Here is a 19,514-nt window from a genome sequence, read left to right as displayed (position 1 = left end):
TCATCCATTCTGTGGGGCGGTTACTGCTATGTCTGCTTTCTGGGCTCAGTAGGTGAGGAATTGGCCCAATGCAAGTTGCAGAGGAAGAACGTGGTCCAGACGGGCCGACCTCAGAGTTCGTGCCTTTAGGCTGGTGCTGCCCACCTCTTAGATTGCTGCTATGGTCATGCGGTGCTAGTGGAACTCCATCCATCCGCACTGGGCCTTGGGGTGCTTTTTTGCCAGAGCTCCACCTGGCCTTAGCACGTGCTCAGCTTGGCACTCGGAGCCACTTATAGGGTGACCCCAGGTAATGAGGGACCCCAGCCCCTCTGCCCCTGCCTGGTCCTGGGCTAAACAGCCAGTGGAAATGGACACATCCCCACCATTAACCACATCTCCCCATCTTCCCTCTCCATCAGCACCAGGAAACCCAGGCCATTCAGCCGTTGTGGTCTTGTGCCTCTGCATCCAACTGGGAAAGCCGGAGTGCAGCGTTTCCCTGCAGACTCAGGGAGTGGGGCTGAGGCAATAATTCTAGAACCCAGGAAATGCTCTGGGAGGAAGCATGGGCAGCCCAGGGAAGCCCAGCTCTGCAGCAGCCTCGCGTGCAGAGTCGCCTTGGGCAAGTTGCTGGACCTCTCTGGGCCTCCATTTCCTCCTCCCACACAGGGCCGGCCCACTTGGCAGGGCTGTAGAAGGAATCTGGAAGGGAGCTTTAACCCTTCATACCCCTCCCATGTTACAGGTCTCAAAGGTTCATGGTTCACACAAAGGTGCCGCCTACTCTTTCTTTAAGCCATGGGGGTCTCTAATACCAGGCTCTTCACTTGTGTCACCTCACTTAATGTTCTCAGGTCGAGGCAAGAACTTGATGATCCCCATTTTATGGACGGAGCCACTGAGACTCAGAGAGGGTGAGGAGACATGCCCAGCATCTCACAGCCCCTAAGTAGCAGAGTCAGGACTTGAACCCAGGCCTCTCAGACACAGAAGCAGCTGTGGACCACACAGGTTTGTGTTCAAAAACTCTGAGACTTTGGGGTAAGGGAGCCCAGCCCTCCAGCATGAGAAATAGATGTCTGTAAAAGTAAGTCCCCAAACCCACCAAGCTTGTCCACAAAACCTGATATAATGTGGCTCCACTTTTGCAATTGTCCACACCCTAGAATTTCTCTTCGACTTGCATAAAGCAGGGGCCTCTGCCTTCCTGTCTTGCATCCGTTTGCTGGGTGGGAGGAGGGAGAAGAGAGGGCATTCACTCGGCACAGGCATCGGGGAGCAGGAGGAGAGCTGGAAGCCCAGGGGCTGTCGGGGACGGTCTCATAATAGTGGCTTCTCCCCTCTAGCAGGTGCTTGACTTCGGCAAAGCACACTGGCAAGGACAGGGGTAAGTAGGGAAGGTGAGATGGCCCCAGTGGTGGGGAACTTAAGGCTAGAGGTGGGGCATGATCGTGTGGGGCGGGGCCAGCCAGGGGGCTGCTGTCTTTCCTTCCCCTCCGCTCTTTTTTTCTTTCTTTGTGTTGGTTTTTTTTTTCTTTCCCCCCCCCCCCCCCCCCTTATCTCTGCCTCTTCTGTTTCCTACTGAGGAAACCAGCACGATGTTGTGAAACGGAGGCCCAGCCGCAAGAGGTGACACATAGCCGCCAGGTCTGGCCTGAGACACTACCCTGGCTCAGAACCCTGCCCAGCCGATGCTAAACTCACTCCTCCAGCTATTTAGCCAACAGGTGTGTTTACTCGGGGCCTGAACCGTGCCAGGCTCGGGCTAGGCTGAACTGGTGAGTGAGGCCGTCGTGCCTCCTTGACTGGAGCTCAGATCCCGGGGAGCGGGGGGGGGGGGGCCCCGGGGGGAAGCCCGCCCTCTCCGCTGCGCCCCTGCCCTGCCCCTCGGCCCTTGCGTGTGCAGAGCTCTGGAACATTTGCCCTCCAGCCCACGGCGACGGTGACGGCAGATGAGAGGTCGGGCCACACATGCGGCCGTCAGAGTGGGGAGGGGGCTGCTAGTCCCCACTACTGAAGAAGTGGCATTCTCTGAAATTCTGTGTCCCGGGACAGCCGGAGTGTTGGCAGGCTCCTGAACGGTGGGGGCTCACGCGTGAAGACAGGCCCAAAGCTCTAGTCCACAGCTGCCCCAGTGCCTGAGGGGATGAGGGCAGGCAGCCAGAGGGTGGGGGTGTGGGAGGGCAGTGGCCAGAGGGAGGAAGGGGAGAGGCTGGGCTCCTTCAAGGGGCAGCGCTAGCAACAGACTCCACGGGTACTGAGACCAGAAGGTGGCCAATGGCAGACATGAGCTGCTTTGCTATGAAGGCAGGAGGTGGGGGTGGGGAAAGGGGCGGTTCTGGCAGGGGTCTTCTGGTGGGGGTAGGGGTGGGGCGGGGGCACCGCTCTGCACTGGCAGGGCTCTTAGGGGTTTCAGAACCTTAGACTCTTGCTCTCCTGGATTTGTAGACTTTAGCACCCATCCAAGTATCTGGATGGAACCTTCGAGGCCCGGCGGTCCAGCCTGGTCCCCATCTCCTTCCTCCCCAGCCACACTGTACAAACACGGAAACTGAAGCCCAGAGGGAGACGGGGAGCAGCCTGAGGTCACACGGGGAGTCAGAGCTGAGTCCGGAATGTGCGGCCGGCTCCCAGCCTGACCCCACAGAGGCCTCCTATTCGTGAGACGTGGTGTGGACCTGGTTGACTTGGCCCGTGCCAGAAGAGGAGGCTCCGGCGCTCCGGCTGGGGAAATAGAGCGTGGTGAACCAGCAGAAGATGAAGACACCTGTTGGGAAGGAGAGGGTTATTACGGGATGCACGCCAGCAGGGAGAAGCGGGAAGGTGGCAGGTAGAAAAATTATAGTAAGCACAGAAATCGATAGAAAAGTCAAAATGCCGTGTGGGCTTAAAAGGAATTTACAACTCAAACTTGAAGCAACCATAGAACTATTGAGACACGTTCAAGGGCAGTTCAAGTGTACTAAGGACTGTTGGGTTTAGGAGGACTCACACGCAGTTGAGACAACTCAGTAGAGTGAAGAAGTGTTCAGGCTTAAATATTAAGGGTGACCTCTGGAAGAATAATGACACAGTCTAGTTTCAAGGTGCGTTCCTCCCCAGCCCCGGGATGTCCTGAATGTGGACTCATGATTCTTCCCCGGGGGACTGTTCACGTCCCCCACAACCATTAGCTTGGTTACTCATCACAAAATCTGGTGAGAAAAATAACAGTGTTGTCCCAGTTTTAAAGATGATCAGAGGGGCTGAGCGATTTGCTGAGGTGGTAAGTGGAACCAGGGTTCAGGTCTGGGTCTGCTTATCCCCAGGGCTACCAAACCACGATGCCACATAGCCTCACGAGGCTCTGGGAGCCAGCCCTGTTTGGGTGGGCCCCCACCCACTGGCTGTGAGACTTTGACTCAAAGGCAAAAGCACACCTTGTCCATGCCTTCTCAGGGGTTTCTCTTAGTCAGGCTGTGATGCTTCTTAAGGCAGTGTGTACGACACAGGAAGCGAAGAGGAGTGAAGAGGAAGGGGGAGCCGTCACCACACCCCTGCGGGGGTCAGGGAGGACCCCTGTCGATCATTTCCTCCACTAATCACGTCCTTCTGCAATCACAGCTTCTTACAGACTGTCCATGTCATGTGGCCATCATGTCACATGCCCCCGCCCTCCTGGTCACAGCTGATTGGACCAGAGATGGACACCTTGCCCACGATGGCCTGATCCGATTCTTGACTCTCCTAAGAACATGGACCAGGCTGAATCAGACCACCCTCCCCAGCTAGAGAAGGTCGTGTCGAATGGAAGAAGCCATTTGGGAGCCTGGGTAGGAAGGGGCCAGCGGAGAGAAGGAAGGAGAGTCCACAGAGAGAAGAAGATGAGAGAATACACACAGCTCCAGAGCAAAGATAGAGAAAGTAACTGCTTTGGTTTGGGTGGCTTTTCCTGGCCCTGGTACCAGCCTTCCCGCCCTGCGGTCCTTGGGACAGCCCTGGATATTTGAAACCAGTGCCCTTGATTTGAGCCAGGCTGAGTGGAATCCTGTTTCTTGCCATCCACCAAAACACCCCCACGCAGATGAGGCAACCCATCACCTCCCTGGCCCAGGAGCCTCACCTTGCAGGGAGTTGAAGAGCGCGAAGACATAGATGGTGGACTGGCCCAGGGGCGTGAGGATGGCCAGCCACCAGGTCACACCCACCAGGCTCGAGAGGCCCAGCACAGTGAAGACCCCCTTCCAGTTCGGTCCCTGCCCCTTGTGTGCTCTGGCTCTCGGCAGAGTGAAGATCTTCCAGGCCACCAGGCCCAGGACCACGGCGCCGAAGAGGAAGGTGACAAGGAAGTAGCCGTGGACGGTGATGTAGAGGGCGGTGACAGTTGCCTTCTCCTGGAACCAGCACCTGGAGGAGGCAGATGGCTGCCGGGGCTGGAGACGTGCCCCCGCCCAGCTAGCCCCCCGCAGTCTTCCCTAACTGACCTTCTGTGACCAAAAAGACCCCTTCCCCCCACTGCCACCCACCAACCCCCCATTCTCCTGCGAAGGGGCTGTCATGAGGCTCCAGGCCGCCATCTCTTTAGACCGGGGAGTGCAAAGCAGCCAATTTAGCCCCCAAGACATGTTGTGTTGACCCCACATTATGTTGTAAAACAATTGAATTAATGACCACCCTTTAAAAAGTGGGAGGTTTGGCATAAGCATCCAGATTTATGCTTTCTTTTTTTTTTTTTAAGTTTTTATTTATTTGAGAGAGTGAGTGAGCAAGCATGAGCGGCGGGAGGTGGAGGAGGGGGCTGGGGGGTGGGCGGGGGGGAATGGAGAGGCAGAGGGAGAAGCAGACTCCCCGCTGAACAGGGAGCAGGATGCAGGACTTGATCCCAGGATCCGGGGATCAAGCCCCGCATCTGAGCCAAAGGCAGACGCTTAAACACTGAGCCACCCAGGCGTCCCTCTGCTTTTCTTATAAAAGCATACACCTGGCAGCTCTGTGGATGCCCTCCCGAGGGACATTAGATGGGTATGTGACTGCCTGTCTATTACAGTCCCCACCTGGGCCACTGCATGCACTTATGTTACCTCCCCAGCCCCTGTGGTCCCTGCACTTGAGGCCCAAGGGCCAGGACCAAGACTCCACCAGCTTCTCTCAGCACAGAGCCATGGGCCTGGGGCAGGCACCCTGGGAGAGGCTCAGCTCAGCTCCATGCTTCCTGCGTTGCAGGGCGAAAGGCCTGAAAGAGTACGTCCATCACCTCCCATTGTACAGATGAGGAGACTGAGGCCCTGTGAGAGGCCAGGCTAGCCCACGCAGCAAACTCAGAGGCAAAGCCTAGCTAGAACCAGGCCTGCCACCAATGGTGAGCAGATTTTGTCCTGCACAAGGGCACCTGGCTGAGGGGGCGGGTGAGGCTGAAATCCAGCTTGCCCTCCACTCCCCAGGCTGAGCCCCTGGCATGGCAGGTTGGCAGAGTGGGGGTGGGGGTACCTTTTAAAATTTGCCCAAAGGTGCCATATGGGCTGGTGGTGGCCCAGGCTAGAGCAAGGCATCCTGCCTCAGCTCGCTCTCTCTCTTCTCAGACCCCCTGTCTCATTGCACCTTTTCCTTCTGGTCCTCAGTTTACCCCTCCAGACCATGAGCTAGCTGGAGGACCCTTTGCCTTGATGTAGTCTCTCTTCCCAGCTTTCCCTCCTCTCCCCACATCCCACGGACCCTGATCTGTGCAACCAGGAGCCTGACATCACCGCTGCTCCCCCAGCCCCCACTCACAGCTCCAGCACAGTGGCGTTCCTCTTGTCGCGGATGGTATACCGGCCATAGCTGTCCACGCTCCCGGTGCCAAAGACGATGAGGGCAGGTAGGCCTGGGCGCAACAGGAGGACCCATGGCATCGCTGGGGCTCCCTTGGCATGTCCTCCTCCAAAATCCCCTCCAGCTGCCCGCCCCTCAAGCCCTGAGCCCGTGTGAGAGAGGGAGACCCCTCTGGGCCTTGGCGGCTCCCCACCCGCCCCTCCCACCCCTCCCGCAGCCAGCCATGCTCCCCGCCCGCCCGAGCTGCACCTACCCCAGCCCACGAGGCTCAGCTTCAGGAAGTAGTGCCCGAAGTAGGTGTTGAAGACCTTGATGATGAGCAGGTAGAGGTGGAAGGCTTCCAGGCCCATCCAGGTGAAGGTGCAGAGTAGGAAGTAGTGGAAGACAGCCCCCCAGGCCCGGCAGGTGGCGTCTGACTGCTTGTGGCTGTACCCCACATTGAAGAAGAAGGCGAGATTCAGGAGAAACAAGGTCATGCTCAGGGCCACGTGGATCTTGGGGGCATCTTCCGACTTGAACCTCTGCCAGTAGAACCTGCAGTGGGAAGGGCCGATGAGAGGCGGCAAGAGGCCCGGCCGCAGCTCCTCTCGGGGAGGACCTGCACCCCAGAGTCCCCACCTCACCTCCCCTGGTCCACCCCTGCCAGCAGCCAGAGCGTGAGTGCCGTCAGGCTCGGGGTTAGGAGCACTCTGTCTTCTGGCCCACACGGCCCCGGGGGGCCCACATGCTGCCGGCCCCATCCGTCCACTCCATGCTCTAGCCAACCCGCATACTTTGCAAGTCCCCGAATGCATTCTGCTTTTCCACCCCTCCCAGACTTGGCCTCTGCTCTTCTCTCTGCTCTCAATGCCTTTTCCTACTCTTCCTTCAAAACTTCCCCGGGCACTTCCTTCTCAGGAAGCTGTCTCTGAACGCCACTTAGCCAGGCTGATTTGGAAGTTTCCTGCGGCGCAGGGTAGCCCCTCCCCTCCCCTCTGGCTGTGACCTCGGGCTAGCACAATTGGCAGCAGGGGACCCTGTGTGCATTGGTTGAGTGAGTGGACGCACCTACCTACTGGGCAGAGAGGCAGGAGGCCGGGACGTATGTCAGAATTCCTAGCAAATCGGATCCCGAGGGCTCTCCCTGGAGGGATGGGAGCCCCGGGTGCCTGGACGGGAGCGGAGGCCTCCTGTCCACCTCACCTGAGATGCCAGGGCCCACCCGTGACAGTCGGTGACGAGTCCTCCTGGCGCGCCAAGCCCGGCTCATGAGGTCCAGCAGTGCGGCCGGCTGGCAAGGCGTGCTCAGCTTGTTGGGGCGGGGGCTCTGCTCCAGGCCTGGGCTTGGTGGGGGGGGCAGGGGTGGCACTGCTCACACTCATGCTTTAGTCTGAGATGGAGGGGGTGAGGCTAGAGGGGGCTGCGGCCCAGGGCCGGATGGGGACAGAGGCAAAGAGGCACGTGGAGAAAGGCCATGGGAGGGCCCCAGACTGACGCAGGAGATCCCAGGGCTACTCTGTTCAGCCCCGGGTCAGAAGCCTGGGGTCCAGGCCAGCCTAGGGCATGGGGCTGCTCTCACAGACTCCTTCAAGCAGGCCGTTCCTGTGGGTCCCTCAGCCCTGGCCAGGACCCAGACAGCCTGAGCACAGGCCACACTGATCTCTGCCTGTCCTGCCCCTGCTCCTCCTTCTGGAAACAGACCTGGGTCTCCCCGAGGAGCACGCTTTCCTGCTCACAGTCCTGATGTTTGGGTGAGGCCGGCCCTTTGTTAGCTCAAACCCAAAAGCAGGCACATGACCTGGCCTGGCCAGTCAGTGTAATCCATCCCTTGACCGCAGTGGCCTGTTCAGTCATGGGCACATGACCCAAGTTAGACCAGCAAAACTCCACTCTGGTATACACGGGATAAAATTGCATAGAACCACACACACACACACACACACACACACACAAATGCATGTAAAAAATTATGGAAGTTGTATTCTAGTTACTAGCACTGTACCGATGTCAATTTCCTGGTTTTGATATGATACTACAGTTATAGAAAATGTTATCACCAGGAAAAGCTGGATAAAGGAACCAGGGGACTCTATACGGTAATTTTGTAATTTCCTGTAGGTCTATAATTATTTCAAAATAAAATGCTGAAAGAAAAAGGCTTCAATGTTGGAATTTCATTTAGAAAATTCGCTGCCTAGGGGCGCCTGGGTGGCTCAGTTGGTTAAGCGGCTGCCTTCGGCTCAGGTCGTGATCCTGGAGTCCCGGGATCGAGTCCCGCATCGGGCTCCCCGCTCGGCAGGGAGTCTGCTTCTCCCTCTGACCCTCCCCGCTGTCATGTGCTCTCTCTCTCTCATTCTCTCTCCTTCAAATAAATAAATAAAATCTTTAAAAAAAAAAAAAAAAAAAAGAAAATTCGCTGCCTAGGCAGCTAAGAAGCTGTGAGGCAAGCCCGGGGCTCCCCAAGGCCCCCGAGGGTGAAGAAGCTGCTTGACATGGCTGACAAAGGAGAAAGCAAAGTTGGGAGAAGCAGAGGGAGAGCAAGGCCTGGGGGCATGTTTTGAGCCCCTGGATCCAACCATGCGTGAAGGGAGCGCCATTCCATGAACCACATATTCCCCATTGTGTATAAGTGAATTTGAGTTGCGTTTCTGCCACTTCCAACTGAAATAGCTCTGACACATGTCAACCCCCAACCCCATCTTATAGATGAGGAAAGTAAGGTTTGGAGGGGATATCAGTATGATACTGCACAAGCAGGGGGCTTTCCGGCCTGTTATGCTCCCACCCTTGAGGAAAAGAGGGAGACGCGGGGTGGGGGTGGGGAATCACCCACCTTAGGACAACGTAGAGGACAATGGTAAAGGCCAGGAAGATCATAGAGGCTCCACAGCCAGCCTGGGAAATGCGAACGAGGAACTGCACGGTGGCCCGGTCCAAGATCGGCTTCTGTGGGCGACCCCCCCAAGCCGGGACCCCATCAGCTGGAGGCCAGGCCCCACACATCCCAGAGGCCCTGGCCCCTGCCAGGAAGCCTCAGTGCCTCCAGAACTGCTGGGATCAGGGTGGGTGGGCTGTTACCAGCAGCAAAGCGAAGAAGGTCAGATGGTCACAGCGACAGACAGTCCTCTTGGCTCTGGGCTCCGTGGAGCAGCCCGTGGAAGACCAGTCTCCTGCTGACCCTAGAGAGGAAGGGAGGGGAACATAGGACAGTGTATGGGAATATGGGGGAGTGGAGGGGACCAGAGAGGAAGGAAGGGAGGGGAGAGGCTCTGCCTACCTTGAGTCATATCCCAGAACACACAGCTGAGGGCCATGTTCTGAAACCAGAGAGTGGGAGTCAGGGTGGAAGCAGGGGGAGGTTGGGAGAGAGAAGAGGAGAGTGGGGGGAGGGGAAGGGAGAGGACAGCGTGCACCCCCCGCCCCAAGTGTGCACTGGGTGGAAGGCAAGGCTCACCCCGTGGATCACGCAGGAACATCGGGAGCCGCATTTGGTGTGCATGGATCAGCATGTGAGAGGTGTGGACACGGTGTGGGGCTGCAGGGGGGTGGGTAGCATGTCTGCGTACGCGTGCCTTTAGGGGAGCATGTGTGTGGGTGTGTGTGTGATCCCGTGTGCTCACTCATGGGTTTGCCAGGTCCTCGGTGCACCTCGGTAAGCACACGTGGGAGGGTGTCTGGAGGTCGAGTGGACATTCGTGCGCACGTGGCATGTGTCCCTGGGTGCACCTGTGTGTATGGTCTTAATGGCCAGGGGAATGTGGAAGACTGGGAGGTGCAGAGCCCTACGCCTGTCTGCCCATATGCTTGTGGGTGACCACCCGCCTGTCAGTAGCTGCCAGGCTTGGGTCAGGGGCTCACCGGGGGTAGGCGCTGGTGGGAGAAGGTGATCTCCAAAGGCTCAACCAGCCTGCTGACAGGTATTCTGCCCAAACTCAAGCCCACCACGCGATTGTTCAACACGTGGCTGCCATCCTCCAAGCTGAGCTGGGTGCCCTGTGGAGGGAGATGGGGGGTCAGGCTTCAGAAGGGGCTGTCCCAACCCAGCCCTGTTGGGAGTTCCTAGGAACCTCCAGGACCCATGGCCCTTGCCTGGAGAGTAAAGTCTGTGGCTAGGGGACCAGGGGACCAAGGGGCCATGAGCAACCTTCTTCCTGCTGCCCCCTGCAGTCTCCTGCCCGGGCTGGATCACTGAGGGCCCTACACCCCAGGCCAACTGGTTGCAAAGCCATGCACCCAACAGCTCTCCTTTGCTGTCCCCAGAGCTCCTCTGCCCTCTTAGCTGGAGGAGTACAGGGCTGGAAGAAAAATCAGCCCCAAATGGAGGGCAGTGGGTGCCTACACCAGCATTCATGGTGCACTGGATCTACACCTGAGTGGATCACACACCTCTGCGGATGCATGCCTGGGACACATTTGCAAGGTCACGGTCATACAGGAACACACATGACTGCATGTACTCCAGGACTATGAAAGAATATGCATGTTTGTCCATGCACAAGGACACACACAAGGGGACACGAACGCTTGGGATACACATACAAGTCCAAGGACACTGGTGTGTGGGATCCAAACATCTGAGTGTGTGTGACCAGTGTGAGTCTGCAATGCACAGACTCCAGAGACAGAAGTCCGGGGTGACCTCGGGCTGATTTAGAAACGCTCTCCGCAGGCTCATCACCTCTTCCATTCCCCATGGGGACCCACAGCGAAGACTCCAGAGAAGGCAAGCTGGGCACAGGTCCCTGGTGAACTGAGCATTGACCCACTGAGCTGCCCTGACCCTCCTCCAGTCCTCTCCTCACCTTGAAGAGATTCCCCGGACCGATGTCCAGGACAGTGATGGCCAGCGAGACCTCCGACCTGTTGCTCTGCAGGGATACAAAGAGGCTCCTGGGCAGCCGGACTCTGTCGGGGTGTTCACGCTCATCCTCTGTCACCTGCCCTGGAACCTGGGAACCACAGACCCCGGAGCTCCCATCTTACCCAAGGGTTCCAGCCCCCAGCACAAGGTTCTTGCCATTCCCCCACTTGGGAGGGGAAACTGAGGCACTGGGTGGAGGGGCAGCACCTGAGAGCATCACTTGGAGAGGCAGGACACTCGGGGGCACACTGCAAGCTCAGCTCTCTCCAGGCTGTGAGCCCCCAGACAAGCCACAGCGCTCATGGACCCTCAGTTTTCCCACTAAGGAGAATGGGGCTAACCAGGTGCCTGCACGACCACGTATCGGGGTCAGACTCAAAGTGGGCTGTGAAGGTCAGTTTGCAAGTGTGGGGGGAGAGTCGGCTGTGGTGCACTTTAGGCCAGCATCCTGACAGCCCCTGTGCTTACACAGGGCTTTAGGGTCATGGTGTCTGGGTTCTGACCTGGGAATAACTGGAAAGAATAAAGCTCCCAGGAAGAGAGACCGCGAGAGCAGAGGCGGAAATGACAAAACTTCACACGGAATGTGATTTCCACCCCCGCCCAACACCAAATTTTGTAAAAGCTAAGAATGGTGAAAATAGTAAAATAAATCTCACTGGTGATTTGTTCATTCTTGCTACACTGGGGCTGCAGCCTGGTCCCACCGGGTCCTGCCTCAAAGGCATCCCATGGGCGCTGGAACAGGAGGAGCTAAGGGTTGGAGGCAAGAGACCCAACTTCCTCCTTCCCAGTCTGGACCCTTGTCAAAGGACGTGGGACGGTCTCTGCGGCCAGCGGGTGCCCCCACGCAGAGGGCTCAGCCGCTTGGGTCACATCAATAAAGGCCCTATCTTTCATGTCCCCTTTTCCAGACAGACCTAGAAGGACCTCGATGATAGCCAACATGCCTGCCGCCTGAGCTTCCACCCTCAGCTTCACCCCTTAAGGGGGGCTGCACCCTCCCTGCACCCAGCACTCCCTGTACATTATCTCCCATAACCTTGAAAGTGGGCAACACCGGCACCATTTTACAGAGGGGGCAACCGAGGCTCAGAAAATTTCAGTCATGCACCCAACGACACATAAGCTGGTAAGGAGCAGAGCTGGAACTTGAATCCAGACCTGTGTAAATCTAGAGCTCATCTTACAGATGAGGGCTCTGGGGCCCAGCGAGGGGGAGAGGTTTCCTGGAAGACACCTAGGGAGGGGGTGGGGAGTCCAGGACTGGAATCCAGATCCCCTGACTCTCAATTTGGTGATCTTCCAAATTGTACCAGCCTCATGCCCTGGGTCATCTGTCACCCGGATCCACCCATCCAAGCAACTCAGTAGCATCTGTTAGCAAAGTGGCAGAGCACTATCAAATGGGACATGCGAGGGATAAGTTTTGGTGGGCACCAAGCACAGACCAGGAGTCTCTCAGAATTCTGAAAAATACGTCTGAAGGAAATGGAGCCAGAACCAACCAACAGGGATGGGGAACTCTTCACCTGGGAGGGCATCAGAGAGAAGAGGAGGTCTTCTGAGATGTTGGTGCTGACATTCTGGACAGCAGCCTTCAAAAAAGACATTCACTATGCCCGACTGACTCTCCAGCAGATGGTACTCGAATTTCAGCCAGTACCTGCAAAGGGCCGGGGATTAGGGGGCAGGTAGGGTCTTGCAGGCTGAGTTACCCATTCCCCTGGCCCCCAGCCTGGATGATGGGAGAAGAGATGCCATGGGCAGCCACCATCAGGCTCTTGGGGTAGGAGGGGTGACTCAGAATATCAAAGGAAGGACCCTAGGATCACTGCAGAAGGGTGGCATGGGAGCAAGCCAGGCTGGTTTGGGGGCATTCCAGCCAGGGGTCCCTCTGAATAGTGTATGTGTTTGTCTTTTTTTGTAACAAAATATATATAGCATAAAGTTTACCATTTTAACCATTTTAAACTGTACAATGCAGTTGTACAGTTTACAATGTTGAATACACATTGTAATACATTCACAATGTTGGGTGACCACCGCCACTATCTAATTGCAGAACATTCTCATCACCCCTGTCCCCATGAAGCAGTCACCCTTCTTCTCCTCCCCCAGCCCCTGGCAAGCACTGAGCTATGAATCTGCCTATTCTAGAAGTTTCATATAAATGGAATTGTACGGTCTCTGGTCTTTGTGTCTGGCTTCTTGCACTTAGCATGGTCTCAAGATTCATCTCTGTTGCATAAGCATGTGTGAGTATTCCATTCCTTGTTAGGGATGAATAATACGCCGTTGCATGGATAGACCACATTTTGTGAACACATTTATCCACTGATGGGCATTTGGGTTGTTTCCGCTTTTTGGCTGTCATGAACAGGGCTGCTTATATGCAAGTCCGAGCTTTTGCTTGAAGACTTTTGTGGAATTCTTTGGGCCATATACTTAGGAGTGGAATTGCTGGGTCACACGGTCATTCTATGCTTAACTTCTCGAGGAACTGTCGAACTGCCTTCCACAGCAGCTGTACCAATTGATATTGTCACCACCCACGTTTGAGGGTGCCCATTTCCCCACATCCGCACCAACGCTTGACATTCCCCATTTTGTCTTGTTTTGTTTGCAATTGCCGCCATCCTAGTAATTGTGAAGTGGTATCTCATTGTGGTTTGAATTTGCATTTCCCTAATGACTCATGATATTGAGCATCTTTTCATGTACTGATTGGCCTTTATATACCTTTATATATTCCTCTGAGTATCTCCAACTGTGGGATAATAATTGTGTGGCATGAGTGCCAATTCACACTTATTGAGTGCTAACTGCATACTGGGAATTCGCCCTTTGAGGGCTGAACTCTGCAGCAAATGACTTATGGCAACTGAACTGGTGTTGGAAGCACAGGGAACACAAAAGTTAATTGCCATTTATTTTATCATGGCCCCTGTGCCATCAGCTAAAAGCAACACTCCCCCTCCCCTCCCCTCCACCGCCTGCTTTCCATGGTATTGAAACTTCTCCGTGGCCAGAGTTCCTTTTCCCAAGCTAGGATCCTAAGATGTACTGCCTACCTTTCCTTAGCAATTCTCAACAGGTGAGGGCTGAGGTAGCAATGGGAAAGAAGGGGAAGAAAGCAGATACAGCCAGATCAAGGTTGTTGGAAAGGAGTAGCTACGGAGGGCTTGACAGGGAGACAAAAGGGAGGTTTGTATTTTCATGTATTTTTGAACAGTCGCAGTTACCAAGGGAAGAAACCCAAAGAAACCACAGAAAAAATATTGTACAGTATAAAGAGTAAACCATGCAAATATGTGCAAATGTGCTTGGGTGGGGTGGACCATTAGAACACCATCCAGCCAGAAACAGCGGGATGAGATTGTTGAAATCTGTTGATTGAGCTACATGAAGCGTCTAGCTTTTATTTACCTTTTAAAAATCTAAACAAAGTATTGTGACTTTCACTGTCACCAAATATAATAGTGAATTGTAACTGTATATATGTGTACTTAATTGTATTTCTCTCTATATATAGATACACACACACATACATATATACACATAGATATATGCACTTAAAAAATTCTTTGGCCTCACAAAACAACACAATTACCTTTCTTGAGGGAAGATTTCTTGGTCTGGTTCTCAGAGCACTTAAAAAAATTATTTTAGTTGTGAAGTGTAAGATAGAGTCAGAAAGTCTAAGGCATAGATGTAAAGTTGAATTTTCAATGACAAATTTGACACCCGCTTAAACATCATCTTCTTTGTCTGATATAGTTACACAGATATCTTTGGTTCCTGTTTGCATGATACGTGTTTGTCCACACTGTCCCTTTTTTTTTACATTGTAAGTGGTGTGAGATCCAACAACTTGCCTTCTACCTAGGAGGGGATATCTTGATGTTCTCCAGATCTCTGAACACCCAGAAAATTCCCTGAGGTGATGGGCCCCTGAACTCTTGTGGGGTTTATTTCTCATCCTCTAGGTCACATTTGTTGTCCTAAGGTATCTTAACTACTTGCCACTTTCTGCTCATCAGCTCCAATCCACATGATGTTGCCAATATAGTGGGCCAGAGTGATGCTATGTAGAGTGTCAAGATTAATAAGGTCTCTGTGAACTAAGTGATGACAGAGATCAGGAGAATTGACAGAGCCCACAGGAAACCGTGACAGTCTATTGTTGACTCTGCCAGGTCAAAGTAAATCATTTCCAGGAGCCCTTGATAACTGGTATAGAGAACAACGCATTAGCCATGGAACGTATCGATTGTCAGTGGTTGTATTGATTCCTCTGGGACAGCAGCCACAATTGGACTCACCACCTGATTAAGTGTAGGCTAGTTCACAGCCATTCCCCAACATCCGCCTAACTTCTGGTGAGTTAAGATAGGCAGTCATGGAGTTATGATAGGCATCACCACCCCTGAATCTCTCAAGTCCTTTATTGGTGGCATTATTCTCTGCAGTTGTCCCCAGGGATGTACTTTGGTTTCTGTTTACTATCTTGGTAAGAAGACATTCCAGGAGCTTCCATTTAGCCCATCAATGGAATGCCCTCCCAGAGGCAATTAAATGGAGAAAGCATTCTTTTCAATAAATGGTGCTGAAACAATTAGACATCCATTAGACATCTACTCACACTGTGTATAAAAAATTAACTCCAAATGTATAACCTAATTATAAGAGCAAAAACCACATACACTTATAGAAGAAAACTTAGAAAATCTGTAGCTGGATGAACATTTCTTTGATATGATATCAAACACAAACACACATTTAAATTTGACTTCCTCAAAATTAAGGGCTTTTGATCTTCAAAAGACATCACTGAGAAAACAAAGAGATAAGACATACACTGAGAGAAAATATTTGCAAATTGACATCTGATAAAAGACTTGCGTCCAGGGCGCCTGGGTGGCTCAGTTGGTTGGGCGACTGCCTTCGGCTCAGGTCATGATCCTGGAGTCCCTGGATCGAGTCCCACATCGGGCTCCCTGCTCGCCAGGGAGTCTGCTTCTCCCTCTGACCCTCCCCCCTCTCATGTGCTCTCTCTCATTCTCTCTCTCTCAAATAAATAAATAAAATCTTTAAAAAAAAAAAAAAGACTTGCGTCCAGAATACATAAAGAATTCTTAAAACTTGGGGCACCTGGGTGGCTCAGTCTGTTAAGCATCTGCCTTCAGCTCAGGTCATGATCTTAGGGTCCTGGGATTGAGCCCCGCATCGGGCTCCCTGCTCAACGAGGAGTCTGCTTCTCCCTCTCCCTCTGCCCCCCTCCACCTGCTTGTGCTCTCTCTCTCTCAAATAAATAAATAAAATCTTTTTTAAAAAAGAATTCTTAAAACTCAGTAGTAAGAAGACAAAACTCAATTCAAAAGAAGAGGGAAAGATTTGAGTAGTCATTTCACCAAAGAAAAGATACAAATGGCTCATCAGCACATGAAAAGATACTCAACATCACTGGTCATTTGTGAAACACAAATTAAAACCGCAGTGAGCTACCACTGACACTCAGGGGAGGGCTTTAATAGCCAAAAGACTGACAGTGTTGCAAAAATGTAATAGAACTACAGCCGTTTTTCATGCTGATGGGAAAGCAAATGATACACTTTGAGGAACAGTTGGGCGTTATTTATAAAGCGAAACATATCAGATATCCCAGCAATTCTGCTCCTAGGCATTTACCCAAAAGCAATGAAAACACACGTCTCCAAAGATTTGAAGTCAAATGTTCACGGCAGCATTATTTACAATCACCAAACTGGAAACAATCCAAATGTCCATCGATTGATGAATGAATAAACAAAATGCAGTATGTCCACACAATGGAATATTACTCAGTAATAAAAAAGGACAGGGCGCCTGGGTGGCTCAGTTGGTTAAGCGACTGCCTTCGGCTCAGGTCATGATCCTGGAGTCCCGGGATCGAGTCCCACATCGGGCTCCCTGCTCAGCCGGGGGTCTGCTTCTCCCTCTGACCCTCTTCCCTCTCTTGCTATCTGTCTCTCATTCTCTCTCTCAAATAAATAAATAAAATCTTTAAAAAAAAATAAATAAATAAAATAAAAAAATAAAAAAGGACAAACTATTGATACATGGTAATGTATGAATGTAACCCAAAACATGGTAAGTGAAGGAAACAAGACTCAAGAGACAGTATGTTGTATGATTCCCTTACAGAAAATACTCAGAAAAGGCAAATATATAGAGTAGAAAGGAGATCAGTGCTTGACTGTAGCTGGGTATGTGAGCAGGGATTGCTTGCAAACAGGCATGAGGGTCCTTTAGGGGCTGATGTAAGTGTTTTTAAAATGATTGTCTTAATGGTTCCATACACTGTATCATATACCATAAATTATTCAACTGTCCTCTAACAATGTATAGACTGGATAGTATGTAAATTGCACCTTCATAAAGCTATCAAAGTTAATAAAAAGAAATGAGATACCACTATATCCTTTCCAGAATGGCGAAAATTAAATGACTGATAATACCAAGCTTCACAAGGATGTGCGGTACCTGGGACTCTCACAGGTTGCCAGTGAGAGTATTAAGATTCATCATACTTCTCCCTTTGACATCAATACCACCTCTAGGTATTTACCCAAGAGAAATGAACATGTGTGTTCATGAAAAGACATGTACAAAGATGTTCATGGCAACTTTATTCATAAGAGCGCCTATTAGGGACGAAATATATGTGCCCTCCCCGCAAATTCATATGTTGAAATGGGTTGAAGCCCAGACCGGCCTCATGGGGTTGTGAAGGTAAAGAAGGTAACTTGGTTAAGTGTTAGATTTGGGAACAGAATCCACATCTTCTGACCCCAGAGCCTCACTTTTCCCAAAGTGCTTATCCCCACCATAAGGCAGCAGACAGAGGAGCTCCCAGAACAGCCTCCCAGAGCTAAGAAGCCTACTGAAGCAGTTTCAGGTGGGGAGAGCAGTGTTTTCAGGCGACGGACATGATGTAGCTCAATCAGATTGCTGTCCCAACACTGAGCCTGAGAACACAGGGTTTTCATTCATTTTTTTCAACAAACATGCATCGAGTGCCAACTATGAGTTTGTCCCGAGTATCTTGGAATGATGGCCCGCTTTGATTCAAAGGGAGAGGAGGAGAGAGGCAAAAATATTTTTGGAGCTGATTCTTCGAGATGTTGTATTCTAAACCCCTTCTTCTCCCTCATCCCCTGTCTCTTAACCTTTTGGTCTTATCAGTCTCTTGGTCTTATTGATTCTACATCATATGATATTTCTAATCCATCCCTCCTTACCAGATGTACAGTGCCCATTGGTGGTGATGGTGGTGGTTCAGGCTTCACTCCTACCCAGACCACTGTGGTTTCATCCTATCTGGTCACGTCTCTGGCATCACCACCCTTGTACCCTTCCCTGAAACCTGAGCAAACTTTCTCAAATGCAAAATTGACCACGTTCTTCCTCTGTTTAAAATATGTCCTTGCTCTGCCCCCTCCCAAATTGGTATAGCTTACCTGACCCTTTACACTTTGGTCCCTGCTTATATTTCTAGCCTATCCCCTACCCAACCCACCTCCCCATTGTTGCCTCCATCCCCAGCACTTCACCTTTTCACATTTCAAAGCACTGTCATTCTCCCCCAATACTCCCTGAAGTTCTGATGCCTGTAGCCCCTAACATTGCTTGGATCCAACTAGAAAACTCCTATGCAGTCTTCAAAGCCTTTTCGTGAGTCGCCTCCTCTGTGAAGCCTTGGCAGTTTTCCTTTCTTTGAGCTAACTTGGCACCTTATCCACCCTTTTCTATGATCGCACTCTAGAATCATCATCATTTGGGCCCATGTCTGACCTTCCACAATGGTAGGGATGGGGGCTGATTCATCTCTGCATCCCCTGGATCAGAAAATTCTCAGTGAGTGGATGGGAGGGAATGTGGGTGTCAAACAAGAGGGTGGAAAGATGAGTTAGGAGCAGCATTTTCAGAAGCCATAGGGGCTGAGAGCTTGGTCCCTTCCTAACAGCCTCCCTGCCACCCTCGAAGGAGCCCCAGATTCCTGTTCTAGGTCAGAGGGCCCTCTTACCTCTGCAAGTTTTCCAGGTCACAGGGTTCATTCCCTGACTGCGTGCACTTTGTGAAGCAGCCAGCAGTGTTCTCCAGGTGGAAAGATCCATACTGGTCCTCATTGATGAGCCCCAGGCAGACGTTTCTCGGTTGCTCACATTTGTTTCTAGAATTTTCCATAACTGAAGGAGGGATGCAGAAGGTGTGAATGGGCTGGGTGGGGAGGCAGCAAGGGCAGGGTGTTGGGGGTAAGATGCTCAGGCTCCAGGGTCTGGCGATGTGGGCTAGAATTCCAGTTCCATCCATTCACACTATGTGTACTTGAGCTGGACTCACTCTCCCCAGGCCTCAATTTCCAAGGCAAAAGGAGATATGACCTCCCACCTCATAGGCCCAGTGGGATGCTTTGGGGAAAGTGTGTACAAAGGGCTTGGCACATGGCTCTGTAGATTAAAGCATTCATATGTTAGTCCTATTCCCCTTTAACACCTCCTCCAGGGAGTCTGCTGGGCTTTCCACAGTTATTCCATATCAGACATTCCAAAGCCTTTGCAACTGTGGCCTCGTGGTATAACTCTTGGGCGTATTCTGTCTCGGTTTGCCTCTTTCTCCTACATTCTCATTATGACCCTCACAGGCTGCCTCCTGGGGCAGGGAGAGAACATAGAAGGCCCTGGAGCACAGTGACTTGAGCAAGGGCACCAGCTAGCAGGAGGCAGCTCCAGGACGACAGGCCAGCTTTCGTGACTTCCAGTTCAGTTCCCCTTTCACCTGGTATGGGGATGGAATGGAAGTGTGGAGTCACTTACCAGCTGTGTGACCTCAGGCAAGTTACTTGAACTCTCTGAGGCTC

The 19,514-nt window shown here is 52.4% G+C and overlaps 1 protein-coding gene across 1 annotated transcript; it reads right to left on the bottom strand.

The window, feature by feature from the left end:
• Positions 1–2,636: 2,636 nt before the first annotated feature.
• Positions 2,637–18,841, bottom strand: ADGRG3 (adhesion G protein-coupled receptor G3). Its single transcript, XM_021705627.1, is given in 12 exon segments — positions 2,637–2,749; positions 4,085–4,368; positions 5,731–5,824; positions 6,026–6,306; positions 8,585–8,697; positions 8,830–8,930; positions 9,029–9,068; positions 9,610–9,744; positions 10,554–10,700; positions 12,145–12,220; positions 12,222–12,278; positions 18,681–18,841. Coding segments are annotated over 12 exon segments (1,602 nt in total).
• Positions 18,842–19,514: the final 673 nt, after the last annotated feature.

Source organism: Neomonachus schauinslandi, chromosome 16 (assembly GCF_002201575.2).
Source record: "Neomonachus schauinslandi chromosome 16, ASM220157v2, whole genome shotgun sequence".
In the NCBI taxonomy this organism is placed as follows: Eukaryota; Metazoa; Chordata; class Mammalia; order Carnivora; family Phocidae; genus Neomonachus; species Neomonachus schauinslandi.
The sequence above is the reverse complement of the archived record's forward strand: the minus strand, read 5'-3'. Positions and strand labels throughout refer to the sequence as shown.